This window comes from Nicotiana tabacum, chromosome 22 (genome assembly GCF_000715075.1).
Source record: "Nicotiana tabacum cultivar K326 chromosome 22, ASM71507v2, whole genome shotgun sequence".
NCBI classification, from domain to species: domain Eukaryota; kingdom Viridiplantae; phylum Streptophyta; class Magnoliopsida; order Solanales; family Solanaceae; genus Nicotiana; species Nicotiana tabacum.
In genome coordinates this window covers 190,836,430-190,857,821 of record NC_134101.1, presented here as the reverse complement: position 1 = coordinate 190,857,821, position 21,392 = coordinate 190,836,430, and the positions used below count along the sequence as shown (strand labels likewise).

At 37.7% G+C, this 21,392-nt stretch overlaps 2 protein-coding genes across 2 annotated transcripts; one reads left to right on the top strand and one right to left on the bottom strand.

Moving 5' to 3' along the window:
• Nucleotides 1–1,814: 1,814 nt before the first annotated feature.
• On the top strand, nucleotides 1,815–10,724 carry LOC142176205 (uncharacterized). Its single transcript, XM_075243320.1, has 15 exons — nucleotides 1,815–2,039; nucleotides 5,302–5,622; nucleotides 5,827–5,855; nucleotides 6,297–6,455; nucleotides 6,792–6,855; nucleotides 6,945–7,048; nucleotides 7,199–7,748; nucleotides 8,014–8,121; nucleotides 8,452–8,575; nucleotides 8,659–8,937; nucleotides 9,048–9,110; nucleotides 9,201–9,625; nucleotides 9,711–9,830; nucleotides 9,948–10,414; nucleotides 10,514–10,724. The coding sequence occupies exons 1-15, from the start codon at nucleotides 1,815–1,817 to the stop codon at nucleotides 10,722–10,724; spliced, it is 3,249 nt and encodes a 1,082-aa protein (XP_075099421.1).
• Nucleotides 10,725–11,981: 1,257 nt separating this feature from the next.
• On the bottom strand, nucleotides 11,982–15,154 carry LOC107799628 (uncharacterized). Its single transcript, XM_016622769.2, has 4 exons — nucleotides 14,580–15,154; nucleotides 13,605–14,155; nucleotides 12,560–13,170; nucleotides 11,982–12,410 (listed from the first exon to the last, which is right to left on the bottom strand). Exons 1-4 carry the CDS (start codon nucleotides 15,152–15,154, stop codon nucleotides 11,982–11,984), a joined length of 2,166 nt encoding a protein of 721 aa, XP_016478255.2.
• Between the last annotated feature and the right edge of the window lie 6,238 nt (nucleotides 15,155–21,392).

The window sequence follows — 21,392 nt, the reverse complement described above, 5'->3', positions numbered from 1 at the left end:
CATCAGAATTGAAAGAATTTGATATTACTAGTCCTAGTGGGAGTAACTTACCAATTGATAGATCAATTTATCAATCTCAACCTCGACGAACGAGTCGTCAATATATTCCCCGTTGTCGATTTGAGATCGAAGGGGAATCATTTATGGTTACTCCACAAGATGAAGAAGAGACACGAAATGTAAATGAGGCTCTTACATGCCCCGCAAAAGATAAATGGTTAAAAGCAATGGAAGATGAGATGGAGTCAATAAAATCAAACCAAGTATGGGAATTAGTTGATCTACCTATGAGCCATAAAGCAATTGGGAACAAGTGGGTTCTTAAAATCAAACGTAAGGCTGAAGGTAGTATCGAAAGATATAAAGCTCGCCTAGTAGCTAAAGGGTATACACAACAGGAAGGAATCGATTATGAAGAAATTTTTTCGCCTGTTGTAGTTTACCTCAACAAGGCTAATTTTGTCAATAGTGGCTAATTTGGATCTTGAATTGCATCAAATGGATGTAAAAACTGCATTTCTTAATGGAGAACTAGAAGAGCAAATCTATATGGAACAACCTCTAGGTTTCGTGAAAAAAGGCGAAGAGCATAAAGTATGTCGACTTCGTAGGTCGATTTACGGCCTTAAGCAATCTTCTAGACGATGGTATTTATGTTTTCATAATGCGATCATATCATATGATTTCACTATGGTCCACGAAGATCATTGTGCGTACATTAAAAGATCCAAAGATAAGTTTGTAATCTTATTATTGTATGTAGACGACATACTTATAGCTGCAAGTGACATCGATATATAAAAGAGATAAAAGAGTGGTTATCTTCTACTTTTGAGATGAAGAATATGGGTGAAGCATCATACATTCTTGGAGTTAAGATTTCAAGAGAGCGTTCAAAGAGATTGTTGTCTCTTTCCCAAGAACCTTACATTAAGAAGGTTCTTGAACGTTTTAATATGCAAGATTGCAAACCCATAAACACTCCTATTTCTAGAGGTGAAGCTTTAATTCATCCTCAACTGGATAGAACAACTTCTCCTTTCTTCTTCTTCCTGAAATGAAATGAAGAGAAAGAAGGTGTCCGGCCTAAAAGACTGGTGGAAAAAGCTCTTTTTGTTGGTCAAGACCTTTTGTTGAACTAAGTAAGTCTGTTTTCTAAAAGAAGTAGTTTTCCTCTCATGGATTTCTTCCCGTTCAATCCAGAAAAGCCCGTAGCTATAGCTATCCAAGAGTGAAAGTGAAATTCAAGCGGGTGCGGATGCCATCAAATGTGCTTTTTGCCACAAAATGTGATGTCTTAGAATCTCCTTCCTTGAAAGCTTCCGTTTTTCAGTTCAGAATCCGATGTGAGGAAAAGAATCCTAGGTCAAGGCAGTCGAATTCTTTTAGTATCCAGCCTGCTCCTTTTGTTCAGTCGGAAGACTTTTCTTTTGTAAAAGACTTTGCCCTCAAAATCCACAAGAGAAAGAACAAATGAGAAAGATTCCTTATGCCAATGTAATTGGTTGTTTAATATATGCTATGATGTGTACAAGACCCGATATCTATTATGCTGTTGGATTAGTTAGCAGATATCAATCTGACCTAGGACAACAACATTGGAAAGCAGTTAAAAGAATATTGAGATATCTTAAAGGCACAATCGACTATTTGTTATGTTACCAAGGAACTGATCTGCAACTCAAAGGCTATACTGATGCTGATTGGGGAGGAGATTTAGATGAAAGAAAATCTACCTCTGGATACACATTCTTGCTTAACAATGGCGTTGTATCATGGAGTAGCAAGAAACAATATGCATAGCCCTGTCTACCATGGAAGCTGAATTTGTAGCACTTTCAACAACTGTGCAGGAAGCTGGTTGGCTTAAACGTTTTCTGGTCCACTTGGATGTGTATAACAATGCTGTTGAACCAGTAACCATTAATTGTGATAGTCAAGCTGCAATAGCCTACACAAAGGATCCTAAGTACCATGGGAAGACGAAACATATTGATATTAAGTATAATTTTGTTAGAGACATGGTTGTAAATAAAGAAGTGAGCATGAAATATATCTCTACGCACCATATGGTAGCGAATCCACTAACGAAACCTATAGCATGTGATGCTTATGAAAGACATGTGAAGTCATTGGGTTTGCGTAGATGCTAGTGTATTTATATTTTTTTATGTTTTCCCAAACATGTTCATGTATAACTACATTATTAAAGTTAATATTAGTGATGCCTTATTATTCATTCTTGTTGGTTCATATACATATAATATTTTTTATGTTGAGTACATAAATTTTAAGGATAAAAAGTATGTCGGGCAGACAAACTGATTTGTCTATTCACACAGGAAATCGCCTCTGTTGTCAAGTGACTAATAGAGATGAGACAATTATAGACTTATTATTATCATAAGCAATAATAATAGAGAGCTTGATGTTTATAATATAAATGCCATTTTTGAATTTATTCCTAATCATATGTGATTATATTTAACAGTGTGCCTTAATACCCGATGTGAGTTATGATAGATTGATAAAATAAAGAGTAGATTTACGAACTCAAAGTTAGACATGAGTTGTCTAAACTATCATCTGCACAGTATTGAATTTGTAAAAGGCATACGTTCTACGGGAAATGAGTCAATACTGTGATACGTGATTCATACCACGTATGTATAAAATGACATATAAGGAAGGTACAAATTTTAATCTCTGCTTGCTATCGTATGAAGTCCTGAAAATTATTAATTTTCACTTCGTACCCTCATGACTCTGACCAGTTTTTTAAGATTCAGTTTGGTGTTTGCTATCTTAGAGTGTTGTCAAAAGATCATGTTTGATTCGGTCTGGCGAAACATCTCTAGAAAAGCATATCAGATTGAGATTGAGAGATTCATGAGATGAGGAAGATCATTAAGTATTATCACATTAATTGTGTTCATTGATCGATCCATTATGTTTGTTCTTTGGACAAGAGCATAATGATGAACTCAAATTAAGACAAAAGAGACTGTGAGATATAAATGTGATAAATGGTCTAGGGTACTACATACTATTATCTACTCCAAATTCCATTAAATTGAGAAGCTATATATTCCTAACAGATGTATAACAGTAAAGCTCTCGAAGTATGCACCGGTCACACGGTCTAATCGTTATGTATGAAAGTTACAGAATATAAGTGAGAGTTGACCCACTATGTGTGAGTGGGAGATGAAAGAAATTAGACTTGGGCCACCCATATGGGCCAACCCAGTTCATGTTTAATAAGTAAATATATTTATAAATAAATATATTTATATATATACAATATCTAATTAAAATAAAAGAAGAGACACAACGGTTAGGACTCCCTAAACCGTTGTGTCGTATCTGTTCAATAAAAGGAGGAGATGCGTGAAAATTCAAGCATCGAATTCTCTCCTCCTTCAACAGAAAAAAATTCCTTTCTTGTCTCACAAAAATTCTAAAGAGTTCAAGTGAAGATCTTGTGAAGATTTCTTCTGCGAAATACTTGGAAAGAATCTCTGTAACAAGGTACGATCATAGACTGTGAACTTTATAGTTTAATTCGTGTGTTAACATGTGATTGAACTATGTGACTAGTGAAACAAATATAATGATCCTGCAAACTATGTGTTTGATTTAATTCATCAGAGACTTTAAGCAAAAGAGAAGATTTGTTATTTGTGTCATAAATTATTTTCTTGTATTTTTAAGAAGCCCATAATCTCTGTAGGCTTGGGCATTATTCTAATAGATTGGGAAAAAAAATCTATCGTCATTGTAAGATAGAAAAAATTATTCTTTTATAGGTTTTGGATTACTTGGGATCTATATATAGGGACTAATGGTGAGAATTATTTGCACTGTGCTATTTTTCTCATTCATATTGAAAAAATCTATTTGCTTCTGACCGAAGATTAGGCTTAATGAACCTCGTTAAATTTTTGTAATATTTTTCTTTTTTATTTGCTTTGTATGTGATTGTGTGGCCACGACCTTCTATAACAAACTTAATGTTAGACTTATAATAGATATAATAAGTTTAGGCAGGAAGTAATTCAAGGACAATTTTCTTGAGTATCTTGGTTTTATATGTTTGTACCGTACTCTAACAGAATATGCTGACGTTGATGATCAATTTCATTAAAATTTAAAGATGACTTCAAGTTGATACTTTATTTTTGCGAGTCTGGCAATTTTTCAGATTAATCTTCTTCAGAATATATTTGCTGCAATCAATTTTACGTAATTGTAATACAAAAGACACGAACTGAAAAATAATAAAGATGGTATAATTCTTCTTAATTTTAGTTCACGTAATTTTGGGGAAGTGCACAAATACCCGATTTTGAGATTGTTGTTTAAGTTGTACCTATTTTCTTTTTTGTAAAATTTAACTATTTCGAATACAACTTCAGACAAACGTGAATAAAGTAAGAAAATCCACGTATAAAGTTACAAATTTAGTCTGGAGTTAGGAAGTAGCAATTTATCTAAAATTATCTGTATTTTTGTTACTAATTATTTTATTTTATTTTTAAAATGAGTACAAGTTTAATAGGGGCACAAAATTTTTTACAATACTTTTTGATAGCACTTGTTGATGCTATTAACAGATCATTTGTTCTTCTTCTCGCCTTTTCCTAAAGACCTTAACCTTCATCTGGGCCAGTTATAAATTGGGCTAGAATAGCCTTTGGAATTAGGGAGAAATTTAAAGGGAAAATCTCACTTTATACCTATTAAGCCCAAACTATTTACCTTGCCTACCCAGTTGGCCCAATTTATTTACCCGGCCCCCATATTTCACGCGGCCCAATCTACCCATCTCTCCTTATCTTCGATCCAGCCCACCTATTTCACCCGGCACAAGCTTCCCACGCTTTTCTTCGTTCTTTAACAGTTAACAAGTAGACTAGAGTACAGTTTTCAAATCTCCATAGCCAACCGATGAGAACGCAAAATTCACCCACATTCGAGTTTTTAATTTTTTTCTTCCGATTCCGTTCTATCTCTTCGTCTAGTACCTATTTTTGGGTGACATTTTTGCTTTGGGTGAAATTTTTGCTTCTGAAAGTACATTTTAGTGAAAGTGGGTTTTCGAAATCATAGGATTTTTGTGTTTTCCTTTGTACTTTTGTGAATCAATGTCTATGGGTTGTTGTTTTCTCTATGGGTCGGAAGCATTGTGCGTGTAGATGGTGGCGCCGTGGACAATATCATTCTTCAACACAAGTAGCTGCTGAATCCGTTGCCTCAGCCATGTCTGTTCCTAGTTTTTCCTTATTTTCTGATTCTCAGTCTCTATTTAGTCGTAACCCTAGCAGTAGTCATGTTGAAAACACAACTGAAAATGTAGAATTAGAGGGTGGAAAAGGCAACAATATTAATGCTTCGTCAGTTGATGAAACTCCCTACCTGTCATTACCCGACACAAATTCCGAACCAGTCATAGGAGGTGTTCCTGTGACTGATAAGGGAAAAGGTAAAGGTGTTGAGGATTCTCAGTTAGAGGGAAGCCGACGTGAATCCGTGCCTAAAACAGAGACTCAACCAGTAGATGTTGATTGTAGCGATGATTCTCAGTTAAAGAAGAAAAAAATTGGTATCGCACCCAAGAAGGTAATTTTCTTACAATTATGATCTTTGAGATTTTAATGTATAGTACATTGTTATTTTTTGATTTCCTGTTATGATTTTGTATTATATTATATTTATAGTCAGTTGTGCTAATTTTAAGTGAATTCTATTTCTTCAAGTTCATTATGTACATTTAAGAGAACTGTTGTAAATTTATTACGATTTCCATTTATCTGTTTATTCCAGCTATCCATTTCATCAATGTTCAGTGCGACGTAATAGTGTTTATAGCTGTTAAAATCCATCACTAGATGATTAACTAAGAGAAAATCAAGTACCAGCGAATTTTGAGTTTTTGGGTGAAGTTCATTTGAGCTGTTCTATGTGTATGTTTCTGTGATATTAGCAAAATTTAGGCCTATTATTCTGCTTAGAAGAAGTAAAAGATATCATTTTGTATACATTGTGTTTGAGCGTGAAGGAATTGAATAATTTTCTAGTATATTGTATAGACCAGTTAATTTGCAATAATGAGATTGTTAATTTTGGATGGCATATTTGTCTTTGCTATTAGTTTCTCAATGTTTTTGAATCAATATAGACAGATTAAATTAATGTTTTGCTTGAGGTTTAAAAAGGGTCACTGATTCAGTAGCTGTTGTAGTCAACCATATTTATTGAAGCCAGAGCTGCTCTGTGTGATTTCTGATTTTCAGCTTTGCATTAGATGGTTTTGTACATGATTTAGTATTTAGCCAGTTGACAGTGGTGGAGAGAAGCATGGAAGGAATGGGACCGTGTAAGTTAGGAGTGCAGAATGAGCTTTTCTTTATAGGTGGCATTGTGTGGATGGGGTCAATGGGCGAGAAGCACTGGTACTGTAGCATAAGTTCTTTGTCGAATATTAGCTATCTTGTAGTGCAATTTGATATGAGTTTATGCTATTCTTTTACTTCCTTAGTAATCTCAAGAATATGCAAGATGAAAAGTATTTTGCTACTATCCTCTAAATATGTATTTGATAGAATAGTTTCCGGATACTGTAGATTTAATAGCTAAGTTTTTTTTGGCTTTCCCTCCCTAGTAATATTGAATATGCATCTTCAAATGAAACAACTTAAAGTAAGTTTATGCATTAATGGTCACTTAGTATTGCTGCAAATTGTTCCCACACTATTTTCCTTTTGTTTCTTTATAAGTAAAATTTGTAGTTGCCGGAAATTAGTCAGTAGAATTGTATACCCTGCTGGTATAGTTATATGTCGTATTGGTATCGTATGGTAGTTGTAATATTTTTAGTTGGTTTAGTTGCATTTTAAGTGAATTCTATTTCTGAAATTATTTTATATGAACATGTTTTGCAGTGTTGGGATTTCCTTGTGCCTATGGACTTAGATTATAAACCAAAGGTTGATTGGGATACCAACTGCCATGTTATTCATCAATTGAAAGCGAAGTTATCAAAGAGGCAACTTCGACTGTTTAAGAAAACATGCTTTGGCTATTTTTTGGATCTGCCACCAGTTATTGTACAGATTCGGGTTATGCACCATTTGCTTATTAGATAAGTACATCATGAGGTGAAAAATGAGACGCTGTTTGTAGTGAATGATTCTAGGTTGCGCTTTGGCTTGGGTGAATTTGCACTTGTTACTGGGTTGAAATGTAAGGGTGATACAAGTATAGAGAGCATAGCAGAGAATAGGTTGATTTCAAATTATTTTGGAACTGCATCCGTGACATTTGCCCAACTAGCAGACTGTTTTAAGAAGAAGAAATGGGAAACAGATGATGATGCGTTGAAGATAGCAGTTCTTTATTTTGTGAATAGCTTCTTACTTTCTCAACTCAAAACAAAGGTTATTTCACGGTCTTACATTGACTTGGTTGAGTGCGGTGATTTTAATAATTTTTCCGGGGGTATAGATGTTTATAAAGCTACAATTGACTCATGTTCCAATAAGTTTCAAGATAAGCCTTCTTTTTATAGACTCGGTGGCTTCCCGTTGGCTTTACAGACTTGGTTGTATGAATGCTGCTCAAGTTTGGATGGTCACTTTGCTGATCATCTTGGAAACAAACTTCCACGAATTTTGAATTGGGTAGTCATGGGTCAAATACCGAATGAGCGAGTTGCTTTGCAAATGCGTAGCTTGCAACGCGAGCAGGTAATTTTCTCATAGTTTTATTGCCTCTCTTAATGTTTTGGTACAGTAGTTTAGTCACAGTTGTAGCAATATCCCAGTTCAGTGATATACTCTATTGGTATACATGTATATTATATTGGTATCATGTATACTATATCCCAGTTCAGTGATATACTCTATTGGTATACATGTATACTATATTGGTATCATATGGTAATAGAGATCTTTTATCTTTCCATACTTTATTATCATTTCTATTTCTAACTAGTGTGCTTAATAATTGCAGCTAAAGAACATCACCCCAACTGATGATGAGAAGCAACTATTTGATGTGCGTGGTCTAAACTTTGAAATTGAAGTTGAGTGCACTGACAGTCAGCCCGATAGCTTTCAGGTTTTTGGCACTCAATTACCAAAGACAAAGTATGCATGAAAGTACTGGAGGTGATTCCCAACCTACCAATGCTGAGGTAATGAAGGAGTTACCAGCTTTGAAGCTTTTTGTAGAGACCAAGTTTGAGGAGGTGCTTGCAGCGATTGGTAGGTAGTCAATGAAACCATAGGGAAATTCAGCAGTATTGATCTTTTATATAATATAATGCTATAGTATATTGTTCAAAGATGCAATATATGCTTATAGGATACTATTCCATTCTTTACTTTTAGTGCACATAGTATTCTTGTAATATACATAATACTAAAATTGTTAGTTTCTCATTTTCAGCATAAGCAACAGGATAATGATCCTGACTTTCGTGAGATGCATAATGATTATGACCAGTTTGAAAGTGGCCACGTTGGGAATGATCCTGTAGTTCTTGGAGATAGCACGCCCAAAGCGCCTTCTAGTATGTAAATCACAGATTTGATTGATTTTTTTTGCTGTTGTTTTTTGAAAATAGTACTCTTGCTTATACTTTTATATGTTTAGTATCTGGTTTTGGTGGGGCTGGTCAAGATGGAGGTGCCACTGGTGTCAATGTGAAGAACGTCACAACAAGTGATGGTGTAGTTAATGATGATTTTGGCTTAGATTCTAACTTTGAACTGTCTGCATCTGCAATTGATCAAATCACCGCCATTACACAACAAGCAACATATAAGCAGTCATCTCATGATGTTAAAAAGTCGGGTCCTGCTCCGCTGCCATCAGGAATCCCTGTACAGACACGAGCAGATATTGTTATTGAGTCTAATACTGCTCCACAGGGTACGATGTCGATGTTACTAATTCTGTAGTTAGTATGTAAATGATAGGTTCTTGATAGTTTTTTAATTTTTATTTAAGTAGTGATGCTGATAATGGTTTTATGTGTTCAGCATGTCGGGTTGATGGTGTTGGTCAAGTGGATGTTGGTGGCAGTAATGTGAATTTGCCTTCTGGTAATGTCTTCTATATATAACTTTTCATTCTTTTTTCTAAATTTCTTAACTTTGTATATTTATTTATTCACTAGCATTTTCTAATTTAAGCTCCATGCCGACACGGGGGTGATCTTCATTTGGATTCTGATTTTGAATATACTGATTCTCAACTTGATCTAATTGTTGCCATTACACAAGGAGAGAGACGTAATGTAAATCAATCTGGAAATGAACTGACAACTCATGCTGTAAATAAGTCTAAACCTGATCAGTCGGTATCAAGAAGTATTGTCCAGATACAAACAGACGTTGAAACTACTCCTGCAATTTTCGCACGGAGAAGGCGCCCCGCAGCTGTAAAACAGTCGCCGTATAGGAATGACTGGCAATCTGGTATTAGTGCAGTCGGGGGATCCTCGAAGGTTATCAAAGGAAGATTTCCATTTGTAAATGAAATTTCAGAGACTGTTGATTTTAAGCTTACGACTGCATTCTCAAACTTTGTTGAAGCAAACATGCAATTGGGAGAGTGCGTATTCGTTTCCATGTACTTTTGTTTTCATTTTTTAATGTTTGTTGTTATATTTCTTATCCATATCTTATTTTATACGAAATAAGGAAGTGTATTTACCTGGTGATCAAAAGCTAGAGCCTTGTTTTGACTTTGAAGTTGAACAGATTGATGATAAGACATTTTTCCATATCTTAAACTATTCTAGCAGGCCGCTCTCTAGTTCGGTATGTGTACTGCTTTTTATTTTTGTTGTTGTAGTAGTTCATTCATATTGTTAGTGGTAGTCATGTTTTCTTCCTTTCTTTTTTGCAGCACTTGAATATTATATTCTACTATCTTAGGAAGAAGGCGAAATATGGTTTTCAAATACTCTTTTTAATAATATCATTCAAAGGGTTTTCACAGAATTTGTAAAAGGTGGGAAACAAGATCATTTGACTGATAGATCAGACGATATCATGGAGTGCATGAAAGGATTTAGGATGCATTGCAACACTCCATGGCACCAGGTTGATCATGCCATTTTTCCAATTAATTTGGTAGAAATTTGGCATTGGATATTGTGGTGTGTGTCATTCCACAAGAGATGTTTTTACGTATATGACTCGCTACGTAGTCGAAAGCACAAAAAAGCTATTCAAAAAGTGGCAGAGGCTTATGCTGTGTTGATCCCCCTATTTCTAGTTAGTACTGAATTTTATAACCAAAGAAGTGACATTGTAGTAAAAAATGGTCTGCACATGGGAAAGAAGTTGATTGATCCTTTTGAGATTGAACTGATTACAAATCTGCCAACACAACAAAATTCGTAAGAATAGTTACTTTTTTTTTACTTTGTTTTCCTCATTCATATTAACATTTTCACTTCTAATTGATTTTTATAGTATATTCATTTGTTTTATTTCAGAGATTGTGGAGTATATGTTGCTTGCTTTGCTGAGTATATTATTGAAGATCTTCCAATCCCTGTTGCCAATTTTGATGTGGATGGTCTTCGAGCTAGATTTGGTATATTGTTGTGGCACTATGGGAGGAACAAGCAGTTGCATGGCGAATCAAGTGAATCTGAGGCTCCAGTAGCACCTAAAAAGACTCGTGGAAAGAAACGCAAGAAGTAGTATAGGTCTCTTTTTGGTTTTAGTTAATCGTATCATGAAAACTTTGCAGGATTTTAATAGTTTTTGGTGAAGTATGGTATTATTAGTAGTAAATGACCTTCTGTTGATTCAAGACTATAGGAAACTTGTGCCTTTATAAAATATTTCCAGCTGCTAATGTTTCTTTTATCATATTTAATTATTCTGGTTCAGAATATGTGGTATAGATTTCTTCAAGTACATGGGGGTTATCAGTTTAGTTATGTCTCTTGATGCTGAAAATTTGCTGATTTTGTTTATGATTTCAGCTTGTTTTATTAGGCTTTTCTTAGGCTTCTTCCATAAAGTTGTTAGTTTATTAGGATACCGAGGTTCATTCCTTTGCTAGAGGGTAAGGTTTAATGGATTCTGCAAGTGAAAATTAGGGGCAGATGAAGCAAACACTTCCAACAATATACAAAGTAGTTGTGACAGAAGTTAAATGATCTGCTTTCGAATGTGATGATGGTCTAAGCTTTAATGTTCATCTGTAGTTTTAGCATAGATGGTGTATTAGTGTAGTAGAACTATATACCAATCAGGTATACTGGTATACCATTTGGGTATCACGTTGTATTTGACTCACCTTTTTTCCTTCAGCAACTAGATGTAAGTACTGACATGAGTTGCAAAGCGTGCGCATTTTGGTATCACGTTGTATCTGGTGCTCCATTTGTATTTCTGCGCATATTTTGTTTTTGCCATATTAGTGCAATACCACTATATACCAGCGAGGTATACAAATATAACATTTGGGTATCACCTTGTATTAATGTACCTGATGATGTACAATAACTGCATGTAAATGACTTCCAATTTGTTATACTTCAATACAGACATGAGCTGCAAAGCGTGCCCATTTTGTTAACAAAGTATGTACAAATGTTGCATTTGCAGCACCACTTCTATTTTTGCACATATTATGATACTAATAAGATATACAAATATACCAATAAGGTATACAGATATACCACTTGGGTATCACATATATATTTTAGCATCTTTTTTCCTGCAGCAACTAGATGTAAATGCATCCCACTTTTATATACTAAAATAGAAAATAAATAGATTCTTATTGAAAATACAAGTAGCCATATAAATTTGTTGCCAAAAAGTAATTTCTCAAAGAATCATCATACCAAATATATGTCTAGTGCAAGAAATGCATTTTATTTTTTTGCAATTCAAATGCTATGATTCTACGATATATGAGTTCTATAAAAATATTGAAGCATTATATCAATCTCTCTTTGGAATATTTCGGCATGTTCTCCGGTTGTGTCCTTTTCTCCCGCATAGTGCACATGTAACTGTATTTCCTTCCCAGCCTCCTATGCCTCTCTTCTTTTTAGGTCTTCCTGGTTTGATTTTTCCTTTTGGTGGCAGTACCACCTGCGAAGAGACATGTTCTGGAATTTGCCACGTTGTTTCATCAGGCAATGGATTTACTGGTATCTCATATGTTTTCAGCAAGTAGTCTATGTTGTAGTAATCCGAGCAATACTTGTATGAATCCATATGGAATTTTTGTATAACTGCCATTGCATGTGGACATGGAATATCGTCTAGCTGAAACCTCCCACAAGTGTAGTTTCTTTCATGTAGGCGCACCACATTTCTTGTTTGGCCATCAATTACTAAATGTAAGAATTCAGTTGATGGCAACACCTAGTATAATTTTAATTAAGAAAAGTCATTAGCTATATGAAGTAATAGTATTTTTTAAATAACAATATTCAGTTGTTTAGTGAAATCACTAAGGTAAAAAAGTAAAAATACAGTACATGCAGTATTTTTATGATTTTGAAAATGCATACCGTCATCGTCTGTGATAAGATAGTATTATCTGCCAATATTTTTTCATACTTTGCACCAATCTTCATAAATGATTCCACTGCATCCTTCCGATTGGTGTAATTCCATTTTTGAATCAATGTTGTCATAAAGTCAAGCAAATTCACAACTGGGAGGTCTCTTGCGTGCTTGTTTGCTGCATTTACTGATTCCGCAATATTCGATGTCATGGTCATGGTTCTATTTGCCTTGGAATGCGCCCGGGACCATTTATCATATCCAATATCCATCAGGTATGTTTTCACTCTACTATCAATAGCTTCTAACTCTGCCATATGCCTGTTGAATTCTTCAACAGTGTATGCTCTTGCTAACGCAAAATATACTTCTTTGATTTGTTTTTGGCTCTTCCTGAAGTTTGTCTTTATGTTGTTCCACAGATGGAACATACATGCACAATGAGGGACTTCTAGATAGACAATTGAAGTTGCTTTCCATATAGCATCATGCATGTCTGATACAATGCACATTCCCTCTCTTTGTCCATAGGTTTCTTTGAACTGCACGAAGAACCATTCCCACGATGCATCATTTTCCGAATCAACAATTGCATATGCAAGGGGTAGAATTTGTCCTGTAAACCCAAAGAACAAAATATCAATTACCATACTGGTATCATATAATATTTGAAAATGTTTTTTTGTTTCTTTAACTGAATGTAATTGGATTGTACACAAAATATTAATTTAGTATTTCATATAGTAGTATAGTTATAGGTACGCGCAGGTGTGTAGCAAAACAACTATATATTCTGTTGGTATACTTGTATACCATACTGGTATCATATAATATTTGAAAATATTTTTTGTTTCTTTAACTGAATGTAATTGGATTGTACACAAAATATTAATTTAGTATTTCATATAGTAGTATAGTTATAGGTACACGCAGGTGTGTAGCAAAACAACTATATACTCTGTTGGTATACTTGTATACCATAGTGGTATCATATATATTTGAAAATATTTTTTCTTTCTTTAACTGAATGTAATTGGATTGTATTCTTACCCTCTGCGTCTTGCGTGGAAGCCGTGAGTATGGTCCCTCTATATGTTGACTTTAAAAAACTTCCATCAACTACAACTGTTGGCCTATAATAGACCCATCCTCTAATCGATGCATATATAGCTATGAATGCATACAAGAAGCTCCCATCTCCTTCAGTGTGTAGTCGTGTCACTGATCCTGGGTTAGCGTACTCTAACATATAAAGATATGTTGGCATTTTTTTGTATGACTCACTTGGTGATCGTCTCAATAATTGCATTGCTTTTTCTTTTGATCTCCATGCTTGCATGTAGCTTAAGTCCATACCATATGCTTTTTGGATGTCTCTCTGGATATCTGTTGGTGTATATATGGTTTTCGGGTCAACAAGTTTATCTTGTACCACAGCTGCAACAAAAGCTGAGACAGCTTGCTTTTGTGAACAAAATCTCTTATCAGTTAAACAACTGTGGACAGAATTGAAATCCGTCACTTTGAAAAGATTTAATGCTCGCAGGCTTGATGCTTTAAGTCTCCAAGTGCATCTTTCATCCACGCATTCAAGGATATACCTGTTTATAATACAAATACAGTTATGTATCATGTTTTATTGATAAAAAACACACACAAAAATCCGTACAATTATATACTCACATGGTATACTTTGTTGGTATACTTATATACTGTATCAGTATCATATTTTGCTGATAAAAAATATAGACAAAGCAACACAATTCTATACTCACATAGTATACTGATTTGGCATACATATATACTATATTGGTATTACGTTTTACTGATAATAACAAAGAAACCAATACAGTTATATACTCGCATAGTATACTGATATAGCATACTTATATACTATACCAGTATCACTGATAAAAAACACAGACAAACCAATACAATTCCATACTCGCATAGTATACTGATTTAGCATACTTATATAGTATATAAGTATCACATAGTTTTTTACTTGAAAACATGCACACGGACCTTCTTGGGCATGATTTATGAACCCGATATTGACATTTTTCTCTAACGGCATATTGTTTCATAACGAGAGCCAGCAGGTTCTTGTCTTCATAAATTTGTCCTTTTTCAACATTTTGATGAAATTGATCAGTTATGATGTTTGCATCATCAAGTTCTAAAATAGCGTCATCTCCTTCTTGCACATCAAACGTAGTAATCATATCAGTGCTTTCAAATTGTGCAATTTCTGATGAAATTGGAGCAACATCGAAACTGGAGGTACTTGCAGCTATAGTATTTTTAGCAAACGACACACACAGGGGAAGTGTTGTCATCTCTGCACTTGATTTTTTCAATTCCATGTAAACACTAACACTTATATCGCTGCAAATTGTAATTGGTGGATATCCTTGAGCAATAGCATACTGAATAACTATTGTTTTACTGTCCTTTTGCAGTTGCTTTGCAATTTCTCTGAGAAGTTGTTCAAATTTCCAAGAGGTCTTTATTAGAACTGCATCAACATGAAAATTTATGAAATTATTGTTATCATCCCATTCTCCACTATGCTGCAGCAGAATTGGAATATTTTCCATGATTTTGAAGTTATAATCACTTTTATGTCTAAAATTGAATCTCAACAATGCAAATTTCAATAGTGTTCAAAATCAACAGTGTTCGAAATTTCAACAGTATATAGCTGTAACAGATTTTTCGAAATGAAACCTCTAGATCTCCAGATCTCCAAACCTAGATTAGAATTTTCAGCTAAAATTCAGAAGTTTAGCTCCGAAATCAAAATCAAAATAACAGTGAAATCAAAATCTGAAAACAACAGCGAAATCAAAATCCAAAAAGAAGATGTGAATCAATATCTTCGATCTGTTTTTTCACACTTAGTGTGTGACGACCCAAAGGGTCATCACCGTAGTTCTTCCTTGTTCCGTGATTCCGAGGCCTTGAAAACCTCGCTTTTTAGTTGCCTCGATTTGCATGCACAGTCCGGGTGCGTAGCCGGAAAGCTTTTATGTTGAAATATGCGAATTATGTGAGAAATTTGATGAATTTTGATATTAATATGCATAATATTGACATATGTCAACATTTTGGGTAAACGGACCCAGACCTGTGATTCGACGGTCCTGGAGGATCCGTAGAAAAATATGGGACTTGGGCGTGTGCTCGGAATCAAATTCCGAGGTGCTAAGCCCGAGAAATGAATTTTTGTGTGAAATTGTTTCCTGAAATTTATTAAGGAAAATAAAGAAGAAAATTTATCAGAAAACTGTGGTACCGGGCTCGTATTTTGGTTCTGACACCCGATACGAGTCTTAAATATGTTTTAAGCACTATCTGTAAAGTTTGGCTAAAAACGGACGTCATATGACGTGTTTCGGACTTAAAATGGGGAATTTGAGTTTTATGAAAGTTGAAAGAGAACCATGAGTTTTGAGGCTTTATCCTATGTATATGATGTTATTTTGGCGATTTGATCGCACGAGTAAGTCTGTAAAGTGTTTTCGAGATCATATGAATGTTTGGTTTGGAGCCCCGAGGGCTCGGGTGAGTTTTGAGTGGGGCCCAGGAGATCTTAAGCTTAAAAATGCAGGTTCAGATGTTGCAGGCCCCAGTGCGGCCGCGGTCATTTCCGCGCGGTCCGCGCTGGCAGCCACACGGTCGCGGTGCTTTTCTGTGCGGTCCGCGTGGTGGAGTTCAGAGGGTCGTTCAGCGCGCCCGCGCACCAAATTAGTGCGGTTCGCGCTGGGTGGGTTCAGAGAAAGCCCACTTCTTCCCTCTCTCGGCGCGGCCGCCGTACATTTCTGCGCGGTCCGCGCCAGCCCCCAGCAAAGTATATAAACTAGGGATTTTCGGTCATTTTTCCACTTTTCAAAAACCCAAAACCTAAGAGTCGATTTTCCAAACAACCTTTCTTCTCCAAAACGATTGGTAAGTGATTTCTAACATAATTTCTTTATTCCTTGACATCTTTTAATATGATTTCAACTTGAATCAAGGATTTTCATAAATGGGAATTGGGGGTTTTGGTTAGAACTTAGGTTTTTCTTAAATTTGGGGAGTTGAACCTCAAATTGAGGTCCGATTTCAACACTAAGCATATATTTGGATTCATGGGGGAATGGGTAACCGAGTTTTGGTCCGAACCTCGAGTTTCGACCATATGGGCCCGGGGGCATTTTCGACCTTTTTTTGGGAAAAGACCTTGTAAAAACTATTTTTATGCATTGGGGTTAGTTCCAATAGTATTTATTAATGCATTCAAGTAATTTGTGACTAGATTCGAGCGGTTGGGTGGTGAATTTGAGGGGTAAAGCTATTCTAGAAGCGTGAGTTGAGTTTGGAGCATTCGAGGTAAGTGGTTTGTCTAACCTTGTGTGGGGGACCTTTCCCCTTAGGATGTGCTATATTTGATAATTGAAATGCCCTGTACGTGAAGTGACGAGCGCGTACTTGAGCTAATTGTTGAAAATCCGGTTTTTCCTTAAGTATTTCAATTGAGTTCTTTTCTTGTTTTATTCTACTTGTGAATTTAGCATGTTGCTAGTCTAGAAAGGGATGTTTAGTTGACTTAATTGCCTATTTGCTTAAATTGCCTGAATTGCATTATGTGAAGCATGTTAGGCTAGAAGTAAATGTTTACTTGGTACGGAATTAGCGTTTAGTTTAATATTCTTGTGTTGCTGCTCTGTGTTTTAAATTGGGACTACGGGTTAGATTCCTAGGAGATTCCCCCTGCACATTTACTTTGGGACTACGGGTTAGATTCCCGGGAGATTCCCCTCGCATATATATTGAGGATACCAAGAGATCATCGGGATACCAAGAGATCCCTGGCATATATTGAGGATACCGAGAGATCCTCGGGATACAAAGAGATCCCTAGCACGTAAATTGAGGATACCGAGAGATCCTCGGGATACCAAGAGATCCCTAGTACATATTGAGGATGCTAAGAGATCCTCGGGATACTTAGAGATCCCCGACTACTTCCCTTGTGGTTTGCTTTCACCTCTATTTCCGTTATTGTACTCTTATTATCCTCTATAGATTCTTATTGTAGATTCTCAATTGCACTGTTTATCTTATCTTGTCATCTTTATATTTTATTTAACCTCAGTAGGGCCCTGACCTTCCTCGTCACTACCCAACCGAGGTTAGGCTTGGCACTTGCTGAGTACCGTTATGGTGTACTCACGCCTCTTTTGCGTATGTTTTCATGTGCAGATCCAGGTACCTCTACTCAGGCGCACTATCAGTGAGGCAGGAGGATTACGGAGACTTCGAGGTAGATCTGTTGCGTCCGCAGACCGACGAGTCTCCCTCTTTATTCCATCTTTAGTACTTAGTTCTCTTTCCTTCCATTTGTTAGATATTCTGGAGTTTGGAGCCTCACTATACATATTCTGTAGCCTGTGTTTTCCCGTGAGTTTCCGGGTTTTGGGATTGATTTAGTCTTGAGATATTGAGTCGTATATGTCGAGCAGCATTCAGTACAATTTCCTTTTTAGATAATTAAATATGGTATTCTATTTTTCCGCAATTATTATGTTTCCGCAAGTGTTAGGCTTACCTAGTCACGGAGACTAGGTGCCATCATGACGTGTTCACGGTTGGTGAACTAGGGTCGTGACAAGTTGGTATTAGAGCTCTAGATTTATAGGAGTCACGGAACATAGGCCGGTTTATTAAAATCTTGTTGATCGGTACAAAGACGTCTGTACTTATCTACGAGGGGCTATGTAATTGTTTAGGAAATAATTCTTCACTTCATTGATCTCCTTGTCGTGCGATATTTTTGACATCAATTCTAAACTTCTGTCTTCTATTCTCTCACAGATGGTAAGGACACATGCTACTCGGGACGATCAGGCACCCATACCCCCTCCTGCAGCCGTCAGAGGCAGGGGTCGGCGCAGAGGCCGTGGACGCGCATGGGGTGCAGCCAGAGCACCTGCGCAAGCTGCCGCTGAGGTACCGCCAGCAGATCCAGCCGGAGTTCAGGCACCCAACACGCCTACAACCACTACTACTCCAGCCCTTCAGGAGACATTGGCACAGTTTATGAGTATGTACACCACGCTGGCTCAGGCAGGGTTGCTTCCCCTTGCTGCAGCCACATCCCAGGCCGGGGGAGGGGCACAAACTCCCGCCGCCCACACTCTTGAGCAGCGAGTGCAGGTTGAGAAGGTCCCAGAGATCATTCCTGTACAGACTGCAGTTTCAGTTCATCCCGAGGATGGGGCAGCTGCTTCTGAGGATGAGCAGCAGAGACTCGAGAGGTTCAAGAAGTATGATCCTCCGGTTTTCAGTGGACTACCGACAGATGATGCCTTGGTATTTCTGGAGGATTGCCACCATATTCTTCGTACTATGTGTATTACCGGATCAAGCGGGGTTTCTTTCACTGCTTTCCAACTTCGGGGAGCCGCCTATGAGTGATGGCGCACCTATGAGTTAGACAGTCCAGACGAAGCTGCTTCACTTACTTGGACCCAGTTCTCAGACATGTTTTTGAGAGAGTTCGTCCCTTAGAGCCTCAGGGACGTATGACGTGAAGAGTTTGAGCATTTGCGCCAGGGTGCTATGACTGTTTCAGAGTATGCTATCTGTTACACCAGATTGGCTAGGCATGCACTAGCCTTGGTTTCTACTGTCCGCGAGAGGGTTCGCCGGTTTATTGAAGGGCTTATTCCTCCCATCAGATCTAGCATGGCTCGTGAGTTGGAGATGGATATTTCTTATCAGCAGGTAGTGAGCATTGCTAGGAGGGTTGAGGGTATGCATTCTAGGGAGAGAGAGGAGAGGGAGGCCAAGAGGTCTCGTGAGTCGGGCCATTTTTCTGGTGCCCGTACCCCAGCTGCAGGTCGTCATGGTAGGGGCTATACGAGTCGCCCCGTTCATTCAGCTCTTCCAGCAGCCAGAAATGCTCCAGCTCCTCCCAGATCTCAGGATCCATATTATGCACCTCCAGTTTCTAGCGCGCCTCCTACGCGGGGTGCTTTCAGAGGTCAGCCTAGCAGACCTGGACCTGGACCACATCCTCCCAGAGCTTGTTTCGAGTGTGGTGACACACGCCACCTGGTGAGGGATATCCCTAGACTTGGGAGGGGTGCACCTCCACAGACTTTTCAGCCACAGCGTGCCCCGCAGAGTTCTCAGTCTATGGTTACAGCTCCAGTTTCTACCCCACCTGCTCAGCCAGCTAGAGGTGGAGCTTGGGGAGGTAGAGGTCGCCCTAGAGGGAGAGGCTAGGCCAGATACTATGTCCTTCCTGCCCGTACCAAGGCTGTTGCCTCCGATTCCGTCATCATAGGTATTATACTGGTTTGTCACAGAGATGCATCAGTTCTATTCGATCCAGGCTCCACTTATTCTTATGTGTCTTCTTATTTTGCTCCGTATTTGGGTGTAGCCCGAGATTCGTTGAGTTCTCCTGTTTATATATCTACTCTTGTGGGTGATTCTATTATTGTGGACCGCGTTTATTGGTCGTGTTTGGTCACTATTCGTGATCTTGAGACCAGAGCAGACCTATTGTTGCTCAACATGGTTGATTTTGATATTATTCTGGGCATAGACTGGTTGTCGCCCCATTATGCTACTCTTGATTGTCACGCCAAGACCGTGACGCTGGCTATGCCAGGTATGCCGCGTGTTGAGTGGAGTGGTACTTTAGATCACACTCCCAGTAGAGTTATCTCTTTTCTTAAAGCTCAACATATGGTTGAAAAGGGGTGTGCCACGTACTTAGCTTATGTGAGAGACGTCAGTATTGATACTCCTTCAGTTGATTCAGTTCCATTAGTACGAGATTTTCCTGATGTGTTTCCAGCTGATCTTCCAGGCATGCCGCCTGATAGAGATATTGATTTTGGCATTGATATGTTGCTGGGCACTCAGCCCATTTCTATTCCCCCATATCGTATGACTCCTCCTGAGTTGAAGGATGAGTTGCAAGAATTGCTTGATAAGGGTTTTATTCGTCCCAGTGTATTGCCTTGTGGTGCTCCTGTCTTGTTTGTAAAGAAAAAGGATGGTTCTATGCGTATGTGTATTGATTATCGCCAGTTGAACAAAGTTACAGTTAAAAACCGTTATCCTTTGCCTCGTATCGATGATCTATTTGACCAGCTTCAGGGCGCACGAGTGTTTTCTAAGATTGATTTGCGCTCAGGTTACCATCAATTGAAGATTCGAGAACCAGATATCCCGAAGACTGCTTTCAGGACTCGGTATGGCCATTACGAGTTCCTTGTTATGTCATTTGGGCTGACCAATGCCCCAGTAGCCTTTATGCATTTGATGCACAGTGTGTTTCGGCCATATCTTGACTCGTTCGTCATTGTCTTTATTGATGATATTCTGGTGTATTCCCGGAGTCGGGAAGATCATGAGTAGCACCTGGGAACTGTGCTTCAGACTCTGAGAGAGAAGAAGTTATATGCTAAGTTCTCCAAATGTGAGTTTTGGTTGGATTTAGTGGCATTCTTAGGCCACGTGATTTCGAGTGAAGGTATTCAGGTGGATCCGAAGAAGGTAGAGGCCGTGCAGAGTTGGCCCAGACCATCCTCAGCTACCGAGATCCGCAGTTTCCTTGGTTTGGATGGCTACTACCGTCGTTTTGTGGAGGGGTTTTCATCGATTGCAGCCCCTATGACCAGGTTGACCCAGAAGGGTGCTCCATTTCAGTGGACGGAGGAGTGTGAGGCGAGCTTTCAGAAGCTCAAGACAGCCTTGACCACAACCCTAATTTTGATACTGCCTACAGGTTCGGGGCTTTATACAATCTATTGTGATGCCTCGAGGGTTGGCCTC